Consider the following 19,065-nt stretch of genomic DNA (forward strand, 5'->3'; position numbering starts at 1 on the left):
CATTAAAGATATACACTAATTTTGAAATAATCAACTCAGATTAAACAATTGTATTAGCACTTAATTTTTGTCCATTCAAAAATGAATTACTAAATAAGATCGAGTACACATGTGAAGCACCTTCTATTTTTTCATTTTTTTAAGTTCTGTTGTCACTCAAAAGCTAGTAAGCTACGCTTCTTAATTTTTGTACTTGATTGTTTAATTTATAAAGGTTCTGAAAGAAGCTCATCCCTCACTCTCCAAAACTGAACTGCATTTTTTTTCCCTGAGAACTGCATTCCATAGAAGTTGCAAATTTGATCTGCACCGCTTGCAGTTGAAATCGATGGCTGAAATGAGTAAAATTGCAGAAAAAAATTTTCTTGCTTTATTTAGTATAAATGGAGCATGCATTTTAAACAAAAATGTTTTTTTTTTATCTCCAGTGTATTTAAGATCTATTTTTAGGATGAGTATATATAAAAATAAATAAATAAGATAACAACAATGATATATAATATTTATATGAAATTTATTTTTGAGATAATACTTAAGTGTTGTTACTTATGTTTATTAATCAAAATAAAAATTTGAAATCGGTAATCTATAATAACATCAAATATGAATTTTTTTATTAGAATAAAACTTTAATTTTAATTGATTAAAAGTACAAAAGAACATGTATGTTTTATCCTAATTTCTGTACTTCAAACAGAGCTAGTACGTTTTAAGGTCCAGAGCTTAGATTAAAAAATAAAAGCTATCAATTAGGTGCCAAACTTTGAGAGAGAAAAAAAACTTTGATTTGAAAATAAATAACAATAATATTTGTAGTTAAAAAATTTAATCAACTATCATAAATTTAGAAATTGAAGAAACACTCTCCTGCCCAACAAAAAAGTATGTTTATATTAAGATTGTTGTTGAAGAGTATTAATATTACTAGGTCTTCCCTCCCCCGTCCCCTGGTTCCTCATTCCTATTGATTTTGAAATTTGATGCCTCTCAAAATCATCTGATAAAACCTTTGATGGTGCTAATGTTTTCTTTCTTTTCTTTTTCTTATCTTGTAGTAATATATTGTAAGAAGAACAATATATATACATAGATCCATCTTATGATATTGAGCCTTGCACTATTTGTGGTGAAAGATGACAACCACAAATCCATAACAGAAAATTCATCCCAGTGACTTTTCTGCATATTGCAGCATCTATTTCTGTTCTTTAATAGACATGATATGAAAGGGATGTTGTCATATTGTTCATCCTCTTGCAGCATGTCTCGTAATCATTGTTACCATAAGTGGGCTTTAGACTCCTTGATAATTAATACTATTGCGGTATAAAAAGACAATAGAGATATGATAGATTGAAACACATGAAATTGGATCCATGCACACACATTTAAACTAGTCAATTTTATATTGTGCAATTTAGAGTCAATGAACCCAAATGTAAGATCAAGTCCAACATACACAAACATAAACAAAAAAAAGCCTAAAACAATAACTAAAATGAAATTGACAGATTGGTAAAAGATGTGAATCACTAAATTTACGAGCACTTACTAAATTCATAAGATATGAAATGAAATTGACATTGGCTTTCATAGTACTTATTATTTTTATTTAAAGATAAAATGTTTTAATAAAAAGAATATATATCGTAATAATTAAAATAAACTGTGTAATATTAAAAGTGGACTTCTTTAAAAATGAATGGCGCAATACAGGAGTGAAAAAGAGTGAAAAAGAGGGAATTTTTATCAAAATATTAGGGACAAAATGTATTGTAAACTTGAACAACATTTGAAAAATATAATAAGATAGTACATTAAAAGCTTTTATCAAAACTTTTATTTTAATAAAATAAGATTATAAATTAGTCAAATAAACTATAATCAAAATAAAATGAATAGAGAATTGAATTTTCATTTTTTCATTCTTCAAACAAAAAATCGACTTTCCAATATGTGTGCATTGGAATGTATGAAAATATTTAAAATTATTTAACCATATTATTATATCTTTTATTATCGTCCAGTATTAGCATTATGAATAGTATAATTAAAGTCTAATGCTTTAACTATTATAAACATATTATATATTTAACTTGTTTCAAGATATAAAAAAATATCCAAAGTTTTAAAGTTCAACGATGGATGACATTGTAGAGAAAATTGGTGAAGATAATATAATCTAAAATGCGACAAATTATGCAACAAACTATAAGACTGCAAGTGAATTGTTGATGGAGAAAAGAAAGAGAATGTAATAAACAGCGTGTGTTGCTCACTGCATAGATTTGATATTAGAGGATTTGGATAAGAAGTTACCCATCCATCAAGAGATAATTTCAAAGGAAAAAAATTATTATTTACATTTACTAAAGGACTTCTCTAGTTTTTTTATTGCAATACTTCACAAAAGAAAGAGATTTGGTGAGGCTAGCTATCATTCGCTTTGTCACATCTTACTTTGATCAAAGAATGCTATCACTCACTTTGTCATGTCTTACCTTGCTCAAAGGATGACTTCAAAAGCAAAAGGGAGCTTTGATTAGAATGTGATTATGGATAAAATTTTTTGGAAAAGCATTATTGTTTGCTTATCATCTAATCAAAGTTTTACATTTGGTTATAAGATATCAGCTATGGAGTTTTTTTTATGAGAGAATGAACAAAGCTAAAGAAAAGATCACAAGACCTTCCATGATAGTAAAAGAATGTAAATAAATTATTAAGTTGAATTTAAAATTTTATTTATTTTTGTTTAAAAATTAATTTAGTCTTTTCATCTATTAGTTATTTCCCTTTGTAGAATGTTATTGGTGAAAGATGGAATAACCAACTCCATAAGTCATTACATGTTGCAGCCTATTACCGCTACCCTATTTTACACTATAGTTATGATTGTAAAGTTGATTTTTAAGTTAAAAGTGAATTATACGATTGAATAGAAAGGATGGTGGAAAATGATGAAGAAATGACTAAAATTTATCAACTTGAAAATTTTAAGGCAAAAAAGATATTTTTTTCGGCAACTAAATAACTATAAATGCACTTAAAACTAATATCAAAACTCCAATACAATTGCAAAAATTTTATGGAGATGAACATTAGGAGCTTCAAAGATTTGTTATTCGTATATTGATATCGCTCATCTAGTTATGAGCGTAACAGATTGCTTTTGAGTTGGTAAAATTTTAAAATTGTGAGAAATTGTTATTCATCTCTCCCTATTACTTGTTGTTTTTTGGTGGGCAAAAAAAAAAAAAATAGCAGCTTTGAGAGAATAGGTTTTTTATTTGAAAAAATGTAATGACGCCACCAAAATTTTATTTATTTTTATAAGGGCAAAATATTGAAAAAAAACCCTTAATAATTCTAAGTTTAGGAGTTGATTACAAATAAAGAAGGTATTAATACCTCTATTCGTGCGTCCAAATAAACGGTACCTCAAGATTAGATAGTGCAACTAATTTTAAATATTGATCCTAAAAATTTATTTTTTGTTTTGCTTTTTTTATTTTTTTATTTTTTGAAAATGTACCTCAGGCATAAGTTGCAACTTCGATACATGCCTAGTAACTTCTACTAAGGCAAGAGCTAAGATATCTATCTTAGATGAGAGTCAGCTAGTACGAGGATTAGCAATGCAATGAAGAGACTAGATAAATAAGTCAGCAAAACCATTAGCAATGCAATGAAGAGATTAGATAAGTAAGTCAGCAAGACCATTCCCTCCATCTACGAACTCCACTGGGAAGCTATTACTTTCTCTTACTAGAAGTTGCAGGGAATTGTTAAATCTTTCTTTGATTATGTCATGTCTTTTTCATTCTCCATTCGAAAGTCGAAAGAAAGGAATATCTTTTAAGAAGAAAGCACTTTGTCATAGGCAAAAATTAAATTTGAGATCTCAAAAAAATAGTTGGTCTTAAATCATATTTTATTTAGAAAATAAAACAATTTTGTAAAAAAAATTATTTTATTTTTTATTTGAAAAGTGACAAAGTCCTAATAACTTGAAAATAATTTTTTAAAATTTTTTTAGAAATGAAAATTTTATATTTTATTTTGAAAAAAAAGTTAAACAGGAAAAAACTTTATTTTGACAGTGATTTAACATTTTAAAATTTTTTCTATTTTATTTTAAAATATTTAGCAACCTAAAAATTTAAAAATGAGTTTATTTCTTTTTTTATTTTTACTAAAAATATTTTTTATTTTTGATTGATTTAACAAAAAACTAATCTTTATATTTCATTTAAAAAATGATAATTAGGATGCTTAATTGAAAAAGATTTTTTTTATATTTTTTATTTTTTTTGGCACAATGAGGTGATGCTCGAGGAAGAAGAAACGTATTGAAAAAAAAAAAGAAATAAAAAAAAAGAAAAAGAAAAGAGGAACCACATAAATAGAAAAAGCATTAAAACAAAGAGAAAAAAAAGGAATAAAATAATAAGACACAATAGCACATGTTTCATGAAAAACGAACAAGGTAAGAAAGGAGTCAAAATTCGTACCTTTTTCTTATAGTATCTTTGTCTCTTCTTCATATTTTTTTTATATGAAAAAATCTATGTGAAAAATTATCTGTAAAATATTTTCTTCTGAAAAATCATCTCTCCAAAATTCTTACATGTGAAAGAAAGCTTTGTCCTTATGTATGCAGGTTAGTCACTCTTTATAATAGGATTAATATCTAAGAAAAGAAAATGAAGTATATTTTTTACACTTTGATTATTTTGATTTTATTCTATATATTCCTAAATTAACTAAAATTTAAAATGAAAATAATGATTATTATTTACAAAATATCTTTATGATTTTTATTGATTATATATCTTTTTAACTACTCCTTTTTTTATTATTTGAAATTCATTATTTAAAATTCGTGATCCAAACAAAAATAGGTGTTTACACTTGCACTTGCAACTAATTAATTGCATTTATATATTTTTTAGGTCCACACAAAGAAATAGAACCATTTGAAATAACAAATTATAAGTTATGTTGTTTATGTGAGAGAAAACTTAAAATTGGCTAAAAAAAAAAGAAATTTAGAAAAACTATAGAATTATGGATAATGAAAGTTCATCTAATCCAAATAGTTTAGCAATGTATAATTTATTGGACTTGGAATTGAATCCAAATAAAGACTTGGACAAAGTTAAAGATGAATCCAATGATACTAATAATGATGGTAATTCTATCAATTTAGATAATCTAGAAATTTCTACTTGTCTGTGTAAATACAATTACGTAGAATAGCTATCAGTTCGCTAAAAAAAAAAAACTCAATTTAGTTAAATAATAAACTTTTAAAAAATTCAACTTACTTGACAAAATTAAAATAATTTTTCATTTTGTTAAGTTTGTTACGATATATATATATATATATTATAAATTCGTTGACACAAGATATTAATCTTAAATACTTATGTTATTAAATAAGTTTTTATAAGATATGAAACTAACATATTCAACCATTAATTTAACAATTTTTAAGTTTGATTATATTTTTAGTCTTTATTAAAATAGTATATTTTAAGACAAATTCTTAAAACATTTGTTAGAATTTAATTGAGGTCATTTATACTTTGTTAAGTAATGAACTGAATAACAAAAATTCAACTCATCATCATCACATTTACGTAATTATTATTTTTAATATTTTATTATTTAAAATTAATAATAAATTAATTTATTATAATTTTATTTAAAATTTATTTTTTTAAATTTTTTGTGATGCAAAATTATATATAAAATCGTTGTAATTAATTTTATTTAAAATTTTCTTTTTAATAAATAATAAAGCCAATCAGTTTAATCTTTGTTGAAATATTATTGATTTTAAATAAATTTTTATTAATTTTAACTTTAAAAAACTTCATTAAACTAAAGCAACTGATACTAAAATTGTTTACATTATTCTGTAAGTTATATACACATTTGAAAAAGAATTTATTCTTTTTATATAATTGAGAATTTCAGTTAATTTACCATTTTTCAAGAAATTATTATGTTTCAAAGATTTTTTAAGATTTAAGTATTTTTTAAAAAAAATTTGTACTACCTAGTGATTTTTTAAAATTTTTTAACACTACATGAAAAAAAAAATATCATAGATAAATTATGTGGTATCCTTAAAAACTTTTAGGGCACTGTACAGAAAATATTTTAATCAATAATATTTAGACATATTTTTAAATAATAAATTTATTTAATAATAAATTATTTTATTTTTTATTAATTAATCCTTCAATAATTATTGTTAATTAAAAAATAAAATTTGAGTTTACTTTTTATGGGTTTGAAAGAGCGCAAAGCTGAGTTAAGTGGGCCAAAAACATAGCGAGATCAAGCTTTAAAAGGAATGGAAGCTTAAAAGTGAGATGAATGACTTAGAAAACAGATGTCATGAGAGAGTGTTAGACTTTTTTATTGCATTATGAAGAGAGATCGAAAATAGAGATTTTCTAACTTAGTGCAACACTAATGGAATAGACATAGACAGAGAATAAATATAATACCTCAGGAGCACCAATCTCCCCCAGCAAACATCTATCTGCACGAAGCCAACCTATGCTATGGGTAGAAAGAAAAATGAAAATAGTAATGGAGAGTGTGAGATACACGAACATTTTACTGTGAAAGCTGGGCTTTCTCTCGAGCATTTTCACTGTGTGAGCTACACTTTCTCTTTCCTGCGGGCTACGGTGGAGTACTGTTTAGCAAATAATATAATAATATCATTTTAAATAAATTATATATAATAATAATTTTTTATAATATGTTACGTATTTCTTTTTATTAGTATAATTTTTTTAAATACAGTACTCATGAAAAATTTTAGGATAGTACATCACACACTTATTTTTAAATTGTTCAAATATAATGTTAAGTGCAATATTGCTCTATATACAATGTATAAAAAGTAATCAATTCTATTTTTGATGAGATTTTATAATTTTATTCTCAACACTTTTCATTAAATTATTTCTTTCCACTGCTAATATATTTTTTTATGAAACTTAGGTTCTATATCTATTTTAAAAGTAATTTTTTAACAAAAGTCAATACATTTTTAAATTGGATATTGACTAATGACACTCAAATTAATAAGAGATGAGAAAAAATAGTTAAATATTAGCTAATGATATTCAAATTAAATGTCAAATTAAAATAAAATTCAATAAAAACATAAGGAGTATAAAGTAATCAAAGAAATAGAGTAAATAAATATAAGAACTAAATAAAAAAAATTGTTCAACTTTTTTTTCTATTCAACTATTTACTTTTCAAAAAAATAAAATAAAAAATTATTATTTATGAATTAAAAGTTATTACTCATTAAATGTTTTAGTGCCAATAAAAAAACTAACATTCGCACTTATTATGTTAATTAGAACATATTTTTAAATATAATTTTAAATTTTTAAATGTATATTAATACTAAAAATAATAATTTTTGGTGAGTTTAAAGCCCTTGCCTTAACTTGCTTGGACTTCAAGCCTTCGCTGCATATTCTTCAACCTTCCTTCCTGTTTCATTTGGATTGAGATGATGTCCAATTTTATTTTCGGTTAAGGGAATTTAAATTAGATTAAGCAAATTTTTTGCTTAAAACATTCGCTCAAGTGAATAACACTATGCATGCAGCTTCCTCGGTTTTTGCAGTTGCAGTGCATGTAAAGGAAGAAAGCCCAGACTAGGAAGAAGATAGTGCAACTCACGATCCCAACCACTAGAAATGCCACCATTTTGTCGCTCCAACCGCTTTCTTATGCTGCTTTTAGGGGCGGTGGTGGTGATGACTGTGATGGGGGACAAAGTTTTGCAGAGTTTGACAAGGGTCCACAGGGACACTCATTGATACAAGGTCCGGGGAGGACATTATCAAATACGTTGCTATTTAACTCAAATGTTTCAGTACCCCAACAAAGCAAGGAATAGTTTTAAGATACAATTCCGTAAAAAAACACTCTGCTTTGCTACAATTGATTCAAAAAAGTAGTCTTGCAAACTCTGTGACATGCTGAAGTTATTGGAGCCCCAACGAGCAACTCTTCTATCAGAGCCCATGATGGACCCCGAAGAAGATGGTGGCCTTAGTACACATAGAAACCCGTTGCCACCCACAATCTCTGAGGAAATATTGGGGTTCACTTGGAGTCCAATAACCGGAGGAAAACTAGTACAGTTGAGAATTGATTGTCCTTGTTGGTTTGAACGTTGCAAGACAAAAATAAATATTCGCGTGGATTTTTCTAAAATGAAAACAGTTCAGTGTGCGTTTATGATTGAAAGAGAAGAAAGGAAATACAAGGAAATAAACAAGTGGCTAAGGCTAAGGAGAAAAGCCATAGGAAAGAACAACAGAATCCAATAATTTCATGGTGAGAGAAGTGGAGCAATGAAGGCATGGGACACGGGAAGTGAAGGGTAGAGAGAAAGCTTAGAAAGCACTTGGGCGGAGAGTTAGAGGTGTTATTCGCTAAAGCGAATGTTTTAAGAAAAAAATTCATTTTGGTGAAAATAAAATTGGATGTCTAGTTCTTACTTAACTGAAAAAAGGATTCCAATTCCTCTCATTCTTTCTTCCTATTTTACTTGCAACACTTGTGTTACCCTCTCTTCAATAATCTAAAGGTTGAAAAACCTATTCATAAGACCTGTTATTGATTCTAATACCTAATAGTCAAATGAGATCAATTGTTTTTGTTTTGTTATAAACCTTAATTTCCAATTTTTATAAGTAAAACCAATCAACCATATTCATCATTTTCGTATAAATAAAATGAAACTCAATTTTAAGACAATACAATTTCAATCAAAAAAGACTTTTGAAATTTGCATAGTACTATTTTTTAAACAAGGCCATATTTTTCTATGTATAGAAAGACCAAGTGAAAGAATGAGAAATGACCTACAGGAACATGAGAGAAGTGAAAAAATATGATTTAGATTAATTATTAATTTTTTGAATAATATAACTATTTTTAGGGACTTTTTGTAAAAAATAATTTTTAAATAATAAAATATAAAAATAGCTATAACATAACAACAATGAACTAAATTTTCATTATCCAACATGACAAACATAAAAACTAAATCTTTATATTTTTAAAATGTTAAAAATTAAATCTTAATAAAAATAATTTAAAAACTTATATTTTTATAGTAATTAAAAACACAATTAAGTCTAATATTTATTAAGTAAATCAATTTTATAAAATTTTATATCAAAACAAAATTAATAGATAATTCGTCACAATATTTTATTTTAACAAATGTTATGTTTTTAAAATAATATATAATAACTATTTAATTTTATTTTTATATAAAATTAATATATTTAATAAAAACCTTCATTATCATGTGCAAAGTTTTTGTGATATAAATCTTTTAGTGTACCTAATGTCAAATTTTAAAAACAATCATCCGCTCATTTCAAATTAAAATTACCATTTTGCAAAAAGGGATTAATAGTGAGAGTAAGGGCTTGTTTGATTAATATGTTCTGACTTCTAAAAAAAAAAAACATAGTTCGCAATGAAAATTATCATTCCACTTAGGATATTTTAGGAGTAAATTATCCAAATAGATCATTTGGGATATTTTACAAATTAGCTTTCATCAAGTGGCATATTTTAGGAGTAAATTCCCATGAAGCATCTCAAATTAGCACTGAACTGACGATACACACTTTGAATTGATTTTGTGAACAGTATGCATACAATCTGCCACCCAATGCAACGATAGTTGCCACTACTAGAATATCTATTTTAAGGGTCAGCAAAACGAAAAGGAATACGAAGTGTATGTTCACTCCGCTTTCAATCGTTCAGCCTCAAACTTCCCGTTAAACATGATATATCCAAACCTTGAAATGCAGCATCTAAACTCAGTAGGTCTTCGAGACTCCGTTTGCTATATAATGTGGGCCAATAACAGAATATACCATATCAAACTAAATAGTATCCCTTTTCATCGAAAGGTGTCAAAGTATCTACCTGCATCGAGCATTAAAAGTAAAATGAATAACAAAAGATTTAATCTTATATTATTCTATGATTTCTATCTGAATACGGCAGAACCAGGAAGAAATGAGAATAATATTAAACTAGCATTCCAAAATTTTAAAGTCATGCTTTATCAACAACCTATTCAATCCGTTAACAGAACAGGGACAACGTGCAAGATCAGAATGTTGCGTGTTATCATGCAAATGCAAACCAACCATGCAAATGTTCACAAACTTTTATGCAGGGAGGCATACCTCCTTGATCCAATAATTTTCCTTTTGGTGACAGAGATATTATCACCCTTTCCATCTTTAACATTGCTTTTATTAGTTCTGGACCGTGGAACTCCTATAATCATCAGCTTCTTGTTAATTATAACAATGGAATCAAGCAGATTAGCAAAAGTTGTGCTTACACCAACCTCTCGTCACCCGGGGTGATTGGACTTCCATATCTTCTTGATCTGACTCTGTCAACTCACTTGAGGCACCAGAAAATGTTTCTGACACATCAAGGTTAGATTTTGATTTACCATTTGAAGGAAAAGCTGTCTCTTCAGTGCTTCCATCAACTACTTCACTGTCTGTTTCATCTGCAGAAAATTCTTGATTATCAGAAAAAACGTGACAAAAACATTAACGATAAGCACATCCAAACCAAGCTGTATGACATGAAATAAAATCCAGAACTTCAGACTTTTTCTTAACAGGCAAATGTTTATCCAGTAAAATCATATCCCGTATTTATGCTTAAATATTTATCCTCTTGGTCAGTGGATTGATATTTGCAATATATTATTAATGGCTGACTTTTTTCCATCATTTTGCAAAGACTGGTAGTGTAATTCCTCACATGAGAAAAGTTCTTTATTGTTTCATGTAAAATCCTAGCAATTTGTACTTGCATACATTTCTATGAAAGAACGCATTTATACATTGTTGAATTCGGAATGCCACAGAAGTCAAGAAAACAAAAGGCAAGGGTTTATAAAAGATCAATTTCGTGCAAGAGTGGCCTGGATTCGTTGTATTTAAACGTTGGATAAGATAGCAAGTAATCAGATCAAACACTATTTTCCTTGTAGTGTATTCTTAGTTCGTGAATTTAGCATCATTGCCAATAAGTAATACTAAATAATAATAGTAGTGTACCAAAAAACGCAAATTTTCCCTTGTCTACTAAAATTGCTTCCAGCTAGTCGAATTCATAATATTCTAATGAGAAATTTGGGAGAACCACACCACAAAAACTAGCTATTGTGGTTGGAGAGCCCAAGACCTTATAAATCCCACATTTGAATCTCATGCTTCCAATGTGGGTCCAATACCTAGCAATTGAATCCTAACATTAGTCTTAGAACTGGTACAGCAAGGAGAAAGAAAAAAAGATTGAATTGTATTACTAAGAATGAGCACAGTTCTGTACCGGATGTAAGTGCAGACTCTTATCATACAATGCCAAAAATATTGGAGAGATCCTGGTAACTCTCCTACATACACTAACTCAATTACAAACTTCAATTCTCCTAACTATGACCCCCCTGGTAACTGCTTCCTAATTACGAGCTAACTGTTGGGCCTTAACATTAACTGGCGCACTCTTCCTTTTCCTATAATATACTCTTTTTATTACAGGCTTACTGCTATCATATTCATGCTAAACAACTCAAATAAAAAGTGGTAGAGGATTCAAATAGAACAGGAGGAAAGATATTATTACAGGTGGCAATTGTTATGCTAGAAATCGAGTTTTTACCGAAGTAAAGTCCTCCACGGGCAATGATTAGTTGATTACTATCATCAATGATAAGGTACTAATAAAGTCACAAGAAAAAAAAAAACAAAAGCAGAACACCTGGACAGTTTAAAGTTCAAAAAGTTAACCTGAAGCAGTATTAGATTCGGTATGATCTTCAGAATTTATAGCCACAGTAAAACCTTCCCTGCTGCCAATCTTCTGTTGATGAATTTGAGCATTTCGAGCAGTAACTTCCTGTTCCTTTTTTTCTGCGTGAAATTTATTCAATTTGTCCTCAAACTCCTCAATGCAAGATTTAAGCTCAACTTTTGCGAACTTCTTGCCCTGATTATAATAAGAAAAAGCCTCAGCCATTTTTACAGAAAGTACACGTGAGCAACAAAAACGTAATTACCTTGTTCAAGATGTTCCTAAAATTATCCATAACAGAATCCTCCGACAAGACATGTTCATATGTCGTAAATAACTCTATGAGTTTTTTCATCCCTTTTTCAGTAAATGATAGCTGAGAGAGACAATAAGATATATATTCCCATTGTCTGACATCTGCAGGGAAATAAGGTCACAGTTAATCACTATGAGCATTACACTACAAAAATTAACTTCACTCCCCTTGGTTTTGTGTAACTGATTTCAAAGCCCTTGGCAATAAAGAAATAAAATTGAAGGCCAGACTAACTCTGAAAAAACTCATGATTTAACTCATTGACTGATCAAACGCGAAATCAGGTACGGTTTAGCGCATCCCACTTACTCTGTTAAAAATTGTAAAGCATTTTACCAGTATAGTCTGAGTCTATATTCTTTACAAGATGTGCACAATATTGTGTACTAGCAGAGACACACTATGAAAGTAAAATATGCTTAGACTCAGATTCTTATGATTGGGCATACTTTGAAAGCAATCAACCAGATTAAAGGGCTTGCTGAGCGGGAAAAGAATAGGCACGAAAACATGATAAATACCGGCGGCATTCTGAAACGAACAAAAGCAATGAGCTTTTGTGACGTGACAAAATATAAACCAAGAAAAAAGAGAAACACCAAATATTAGAAACCTCTGTGTATTCAACAGATAACAGATCGATCAGAATTTCACGCAGACTTAAGAATAGTGGTTCTTGATTCAAAAAATCTGCTATTTATTAAAATAATATCCCTTGAAGGATACTATTAGAACAGTAGTTAAGACTATTTTAGGCATAAACTCGTGAAACTGTTAAGTAATGGCTGGCAAGCTACAGCAGGGGCTGCTTATAATGAGTACTAAAAAATTTTCAAAGGAAAAAGAAGATACCTGTAACACCACTAAACCGATTACATAGCTTTTCCACCAGAGCTTCCATTTGTCTATCCTGGAGTACTTAATGAAACTAAAGTGAGGATGGAAATCAGAATCAATATATAACAATTTTAACATCGTGAGATAACATATACCTTCTTGATGGAAGCAATTAAAAATTGCATGATGTTGCAGAAAGAATCCTTGCCCAGATTCTGCTGGGATAATCGGCTTAGTATATCGGGAAGTAAGTTGTATATTGGATTGTTTCCTGTCATAATCCAGATGATTAAATTAAACTACTTTCTATCTTAACTATGCAATATCAAGATTAATAGAAGATACTTTTCTACGCAAGAGAAAATTGTAAAAACCTTTCTTGGAAAGTTCAAGGAAAAATAGCTTAGCTAGGTTTGAAATTCTCTCATCCTCATCTTCCAATCTTACAGCCATTTCATTAATGTACCCTTTCACCTGATCAAGAAATGATTGCATCAGTTTCAAAACCACTGTAAAAATTGAAAAAAGATACAACAATTTCAGTCACCTCTACCTTCATCATGTCATTCAGTATGAGATGTGAAAGCACCAGCACAGCATTCTTCCTAACAGATACACAGGGATCTTTTAGGCGGGCATACATGTTTTCTGTCCATGGTTCTAAAAGATTGGGAAACCGTACTGCTAAATCTCCCAGTGCAATCGTGCAATTAGAACGGACAATTTCAGATTGTGAGCTTTCTACCACCGTGAAGAGGAGCTGAAGATTTGCATCACTGAAAACAATTCAATTTATTTTCACTATTATTTAGGAACAAGAATGAGGGATAGGAGGTAAAAATTTAACTAGGAACTCACCAAAAATCTGCATCTATAATCATCAATCGACACAAAGCAAGCATTGCAGATGCCTGCAATTCTGGATACTGATAAGTGGAAAAAGTTATGCTATATTACCATATTACTAAATCATGTAAACATAACAAAACAAAGAATATTTCCACTTTATGTGTTAAAATATTATACAAGAGATTAATTAACTTTTGAAATCATCTTCTAGTTTCACAATACGACGATAATAACAGCTGGCTTCCATATATAGGCATTAACTTGTAGAATACACAATACAGAAAAGCTACCAAATTACGAAAAGAAAAATGCAGTACAACTTAAATTTCTTCAAGGATTTCAAGGTACTCACCTTCTGCATTAGTCCAAAATTTCTACAAAGCTTTGACAAGAAGGTTGCACAGATACCAATCAAATTCTTTTCATTTGAACCACCAGAGACTATTTCTTTTTCTGCTTTTTCAAACAAAGCGTCAAGTGCTGCATCCTCAGAGGCAGAAAATCCTAACTCTGCATTTATATCATTATCCTGCAACAAAGTAACAAGCCAAACTTAATAGATTTGACAGCAAAAGTGAAATCTGTGTTGCGACAACTGATAGTTAAGACTCGAAGCAATCAAGGATGACACAAGCGTAAGAATGAAACACTGATTGCACCTTAAGTGTACCAGTTTGCACCTTGCCATTACTGTCTATGCTCTGATTCTCACTATCCCTTTTTTCTTTCTGAAGTTTCTGCTTCTGAATTTTATGGCCACAAGATTCAATATATACCAGTTGATTCATGGCAATATGACTTATGACAAATAAACATCTGCTGAGTTTTGCTACTTGAACTGTGATAGACATACTGCCACTACTAGTGTCAGTGTCACTCAGCACATTAACACCACCATCATTACAGACAGAACTGAGAGATTTCTTTATCATATTGGCTGCTATGGTTTCGGGGGTAGGGTGAATGGCATATATGGCAGCTATTGCTTTGTCAGCAGCAGCATACCAAATATTCATCGGAAGCCAAATACCAGTGATTAAGCTTTCTAGAATACCAAATATTCGAACACTATTACTAGCCAGAAGCTTTTTCTTGTCATCTTCAGACAGTCTCTGGATAGCAAGACAAGCTGTCCTAGCTAGCAAAGGATCAACTTTAGACCAACGACCAAACCCTATATCAATGATGTCCTGTAAATGTGAACCAAGCACACCAGTGGACGTCTTTGCAACCATGCAAAGAACTGATAAAGCACCACGGCTTTGCTCTGCAGTGGTTCCGCCAACATTGAAGCAAAAGAAATCCCACAACGCTGATATCTGCAACACCATAGATGTAATAAGGAAATTAAATCAAAGGTGAGAAGCAAATTTGATATACTGGCAGCATGAATTTGTTTTGATGGGAGAAATAAAAGGCATCTACAATACTAACTCAACTAAAAGATCATAGCCCATTGTCAGCCTCAACAATCTGAATCCTACTTTCCAATGTAAATATACTGTATTTAAAAGCAATGTTTCTCGTACCAAATCATATTTAAATTTGTATATACAAACTAAAAAAGAAAACATAAAGCCTCCATTCCACTAAACATTTAAAAAGAGAATCATCAAACTTGGTGCATTTCTTGCCTGAAAGAAGCCAAACTTATATTTCCAGGAAATAATATATCAATCTTAAGTCGTATCTAGAGGCATTCAAATAATTTACGCAGCATACGTGCTACTCTAGACGGAACATAAAAACATACTGTGCTGGAAGATATGTCACCCTTAGAGACCAGGGCGCCAACAATAAACTCAAGAGCTGCTAGATCTCCTATATTGGAATCAGTGGCAAGATTCAAGAGATTCTTGGCAGTTTCAATTGGGCTTTTCCTGATGTATATTGTGTGGAAAGCACTCTCCACTGCTTCATAGATGGATTTATCTTGGGAAAATACCTACAAATAAGAGCAGATGCCAGAAAAAAGAATTAATTTTAGAAAAAATCAAGGATTACATACATACAAGGGGTATATAGCTCATAACACGTTGAAGAAACAATCAAGTAAACCTTGAATATCCTTGTTTCACAAGGTTTTACGTCCGATCTACAACCACATCACTACCGCAATTGCAATCACATAAGTCACATTAGCCTGTGAGTTTCCCCGTTTTCAATAACCACAATGAAACTGTAACTGCAATATAAAACCTTGTGTCACAATAAAAATAACAAGGGCTTACCAATGGTAACATCTTTCGGAGACATTCCTCTGAACCGTCAATTTGAAACTGTTTGCACCTCATCAATAAGAGAATTGTGTTCTCAACATCAGTGGCAGAAGATGAAGCCATCAATTGAACAAGTGTTGGCATTGTGGCTCCTATGCATTTAGAGAACCTCAATCCGGCCTCAAGCGATGCAACCAATGCCCTAGTCTGCTCCAAGTTCCCAACATCTGGCACACTACTGTTCTGCAAAGGGATTGCATCTTCTGTTTGGGACAAGCAACTATCAATTAAACTGTCTTGTTGCGGCTCCTTTGCAACAGTTTCAGAATTCAAATCGTCCACTTCTCCATCACCATTAAAATTATCAGAATTAGAGGAGGGTTCTTCCCCTCCTGGAGGCTCAAGCTCTTTTAACTTCTTTCTGTACTGATCTAAGGTGGCTTCAAATGAAGCTATTCGAAGTTGCGGACCAAAAGGGTTGTGCTGCAGCATCATGATCAATAGACTCAAAGCAGATTTTCTCACCATTGCACCCTTGTCCTCCAACCTTCCAGCAGCAACTTCTGCAACCTTATTCCACAAGCCAATTGAAATAGAGTGTTCCTCACACAACTCAGCCCACACTTGAAGAACTCGGCTTCTCGTGTAAGCCGAAACATCTCTACAACGCTCAAGCAAGATTTCCAACATAGCTTGCTTAGTGCGCAAGCGAATGGACTTAGAAGTCACTTCACCAGCATCAACATCTTTAAATGCCTTGGCCATTAGCTTCCCCAGCACGCCAACAAGCGCATTTCGAATCTTATAGGAATCTCCTCCAAAGTGAGGAACAAGAATGCCAATGTTAGTTGAAATCAATTTCGGTATGCGGTCAGCAAGCTCCACAAGAAAACGACCCACATTTTCAGCCCCAACAGTGTCTTTAACATAATCTTTTGGATTAGTCCTTCCAATCTCCCTAACAAGCGAGGTGGCAAGGCTTCCATCTGCATACTTCTTCTCCGCAGCAGCAACTGCATCAGCCATGTGCGTGACCACAAAATCATACTTGTGAATCAAATGCATAACGGATGCGCACGATTGTTCAGTGTAACGGTACTTGGTAGCGCAGGCTCCAATTATACGACAGAGGGCATCCTTCGCATCAGAATCTTTTAAGAGCGTCACATTCTCAAACATATAGAATGCATTTCTACAAAAAAGTGAAGATCAAATCAGAAATTCCCAACCCTAGTCAAAATGAGAAAGCTACACAAAAAACTCACTTTGTAATAAAAGACAAGTAACCCTCATCCAGTTCTGGCGAACCAAAAAGCAATTCAAGGTTTATCTCCAACGAATTGGCGATGAGATTGAGTATCCGAGCTCTCTGTGGCTCCCAATTCCATGAATTCGCAGGTTGCTTCTTCCTGGAACTTGCACCCACCGCCTGAAACAAACCACGGTTCCCAGATATAGCAATACAGAACGCTTCTAACTATGAGCAAATAATCTCAAAAAATATACAAGGTTAATAATTAGTGCCTGATTGATTAAATTGAAAACCATACTCAACACTCCAGAATGTAAATTGCTTCAGTTGGAAACAAGTTGAAAAATCTATAATGCGTGAACCAAACACGCATTAGACTCATGAAACACACGTTTCAAGGACTAAATTAGCGATTAAATGTACATTGAAAGATAATAAATGTAATTCTCATCATTCAGGGAATAACATGACTGAGGACACATCTTTGAAGGACTAATTTTAATGGTGGATATTCCAGGCAACAAACCTTGGCATTGTGGTTGTTATTGTCGGAGTCTTGAGCGAGAAGAATGTGAACGAGGAAGAAGGTGTAGATTTTAAAAGCGTTGCGATGAGAAGCGAGAGGAATGTGGTCATCGGAAACTCTGGAAAGAGAATCGACGTTGGGGAGAAGGACGGTGAGGTTGGAACGGAGAGTTTCGACGAGGTTGAGTTTGGAGGAAGGAGAGAGAGTGGAGTAGCCGCGAAGCAAGGAATAGACGCGGTCGAAAACATCCTGCTCCTCAACGCAGAGGATTTCCTTGTCGGAGAGATCAAACGACACACCTGTTTGTTTGTTACATAATCATAAATAAATAAACGAATTCGAGAGTGGTGGCTTTTACTTAGGAAATGGGAAGGAGGAGATTGAGAGTGAGAATTTTGGTTTACCTTTGACGAACTCTTCGAGTTGGGAGGAGTGAAAGGAAGCGATGTTGATGGGGTTGTGGACGTAGAGGCGGTTATCTTCGTCTTCGTGTTCAAGCTCTTCGAGTGTGCGAGGGAAGACGAAGATGGGAGCCATGAAGAGAGAGAATTCTGATCTCTGCTTCTCACCAATTTCAAATCAAACTGAAAGTAGATAAAGGCGGGAGCTTCTTGTCCAAACTTCGTTTTATTTTATAAAAATAAAAATAAAGAAAGTGACTCTTTTTTACGCCTCATTTTGGAGTAAATTCTCAGGCTAATTCTCACAATTACATGGGTTGTGTATTTTAATTTATTTTTTTTAAATTACAATCTTGATTTTATAAAAAATAATTTTCATCATCATTTTATACTAAAAATCAAAATAAATGTTATTTTATAATGTTAAATGTTAACAAAAAAAAATAATATCTTTAAAATTAAAATTATCATATAATAATAAACACTAATTTCAAGATTTACCCATCATAAAATAAAAATAAATCAAAAAGTATAAAAATAAAAATAATAATATTTATATTTCTATTTATTTATTGGTATAAGAAACTAAAAATAATGTGTGTATTTTTCAATATTTATTACATTAAAAATATGCATGTATAATGAAAAAAATTAAAATATTTATTTTTAATTATTTAAATTTTAGCTTAAAGTCAATTTAAAATTTGATACTTATATTTTGTATGAAAAAAAAAAGTCTATGTTGTTCATAAAAAGAA

At 30.9% G+C, this 19,065-nt stretch overlaps 1 protein-coding gene across 1 annotated transcript; it reads right to left on the bottom strand.

Moving 5' to 3' along the window:
* Positions 1-7,642: 7,642 nt before the first annotated feature.
* LOC113871442 (condensin complex subunit 1) lies at positions 7,643-18,443 on the bottom strand. The gene is made up of 18 exons (XM_027508539.1): positions 18,311-18,443; positions 17,907-18,205; positions 17,394-17,557; positions 16,141-17,320; positions 15,663-15,854; positions 14,569-15,228; positions 14,262-14,438; positions 13,919-13,986; positions 13,614-13,836; positions 13,435-13,534; positions 13,216-13,331; positions 13,076-13,133; positions 12,173-12,324; positions 11,904-12,102; positions 10,442-10,612; positions 10,255-10,368; positions 8,020-8,262; positions 7,643-7,809 (listed from the first exon to the last, which is right to left on the bottom strand). Exons 1-18 carry the CDS (start codon positions 18,441-18,443, stop codon positions 7,643-7,645), a joined length of 4,416 nt encoding a protein of 1,471 aa, XP_027364340.1.
* Positions 18,444-19,065: the final 622 nt, after the last annotated feature.

Source organism: Abrus precatorius, unplaced genomic scaffold (genome assembly GCF_003935025.1).
Source record: "Abrus precatorius isolate BTA unplaced genomic scaffold, Abrus_2018 Scaffold7, whole genome shotgun sequence".
Classification (NCBI taxonomy): domain Eukaryota; kingdom Viridiplantae; phylum Streptophyta; class Magnoliopsida; order Fabales; family Fabaceae; genus Abrus; species Abrus precatorius.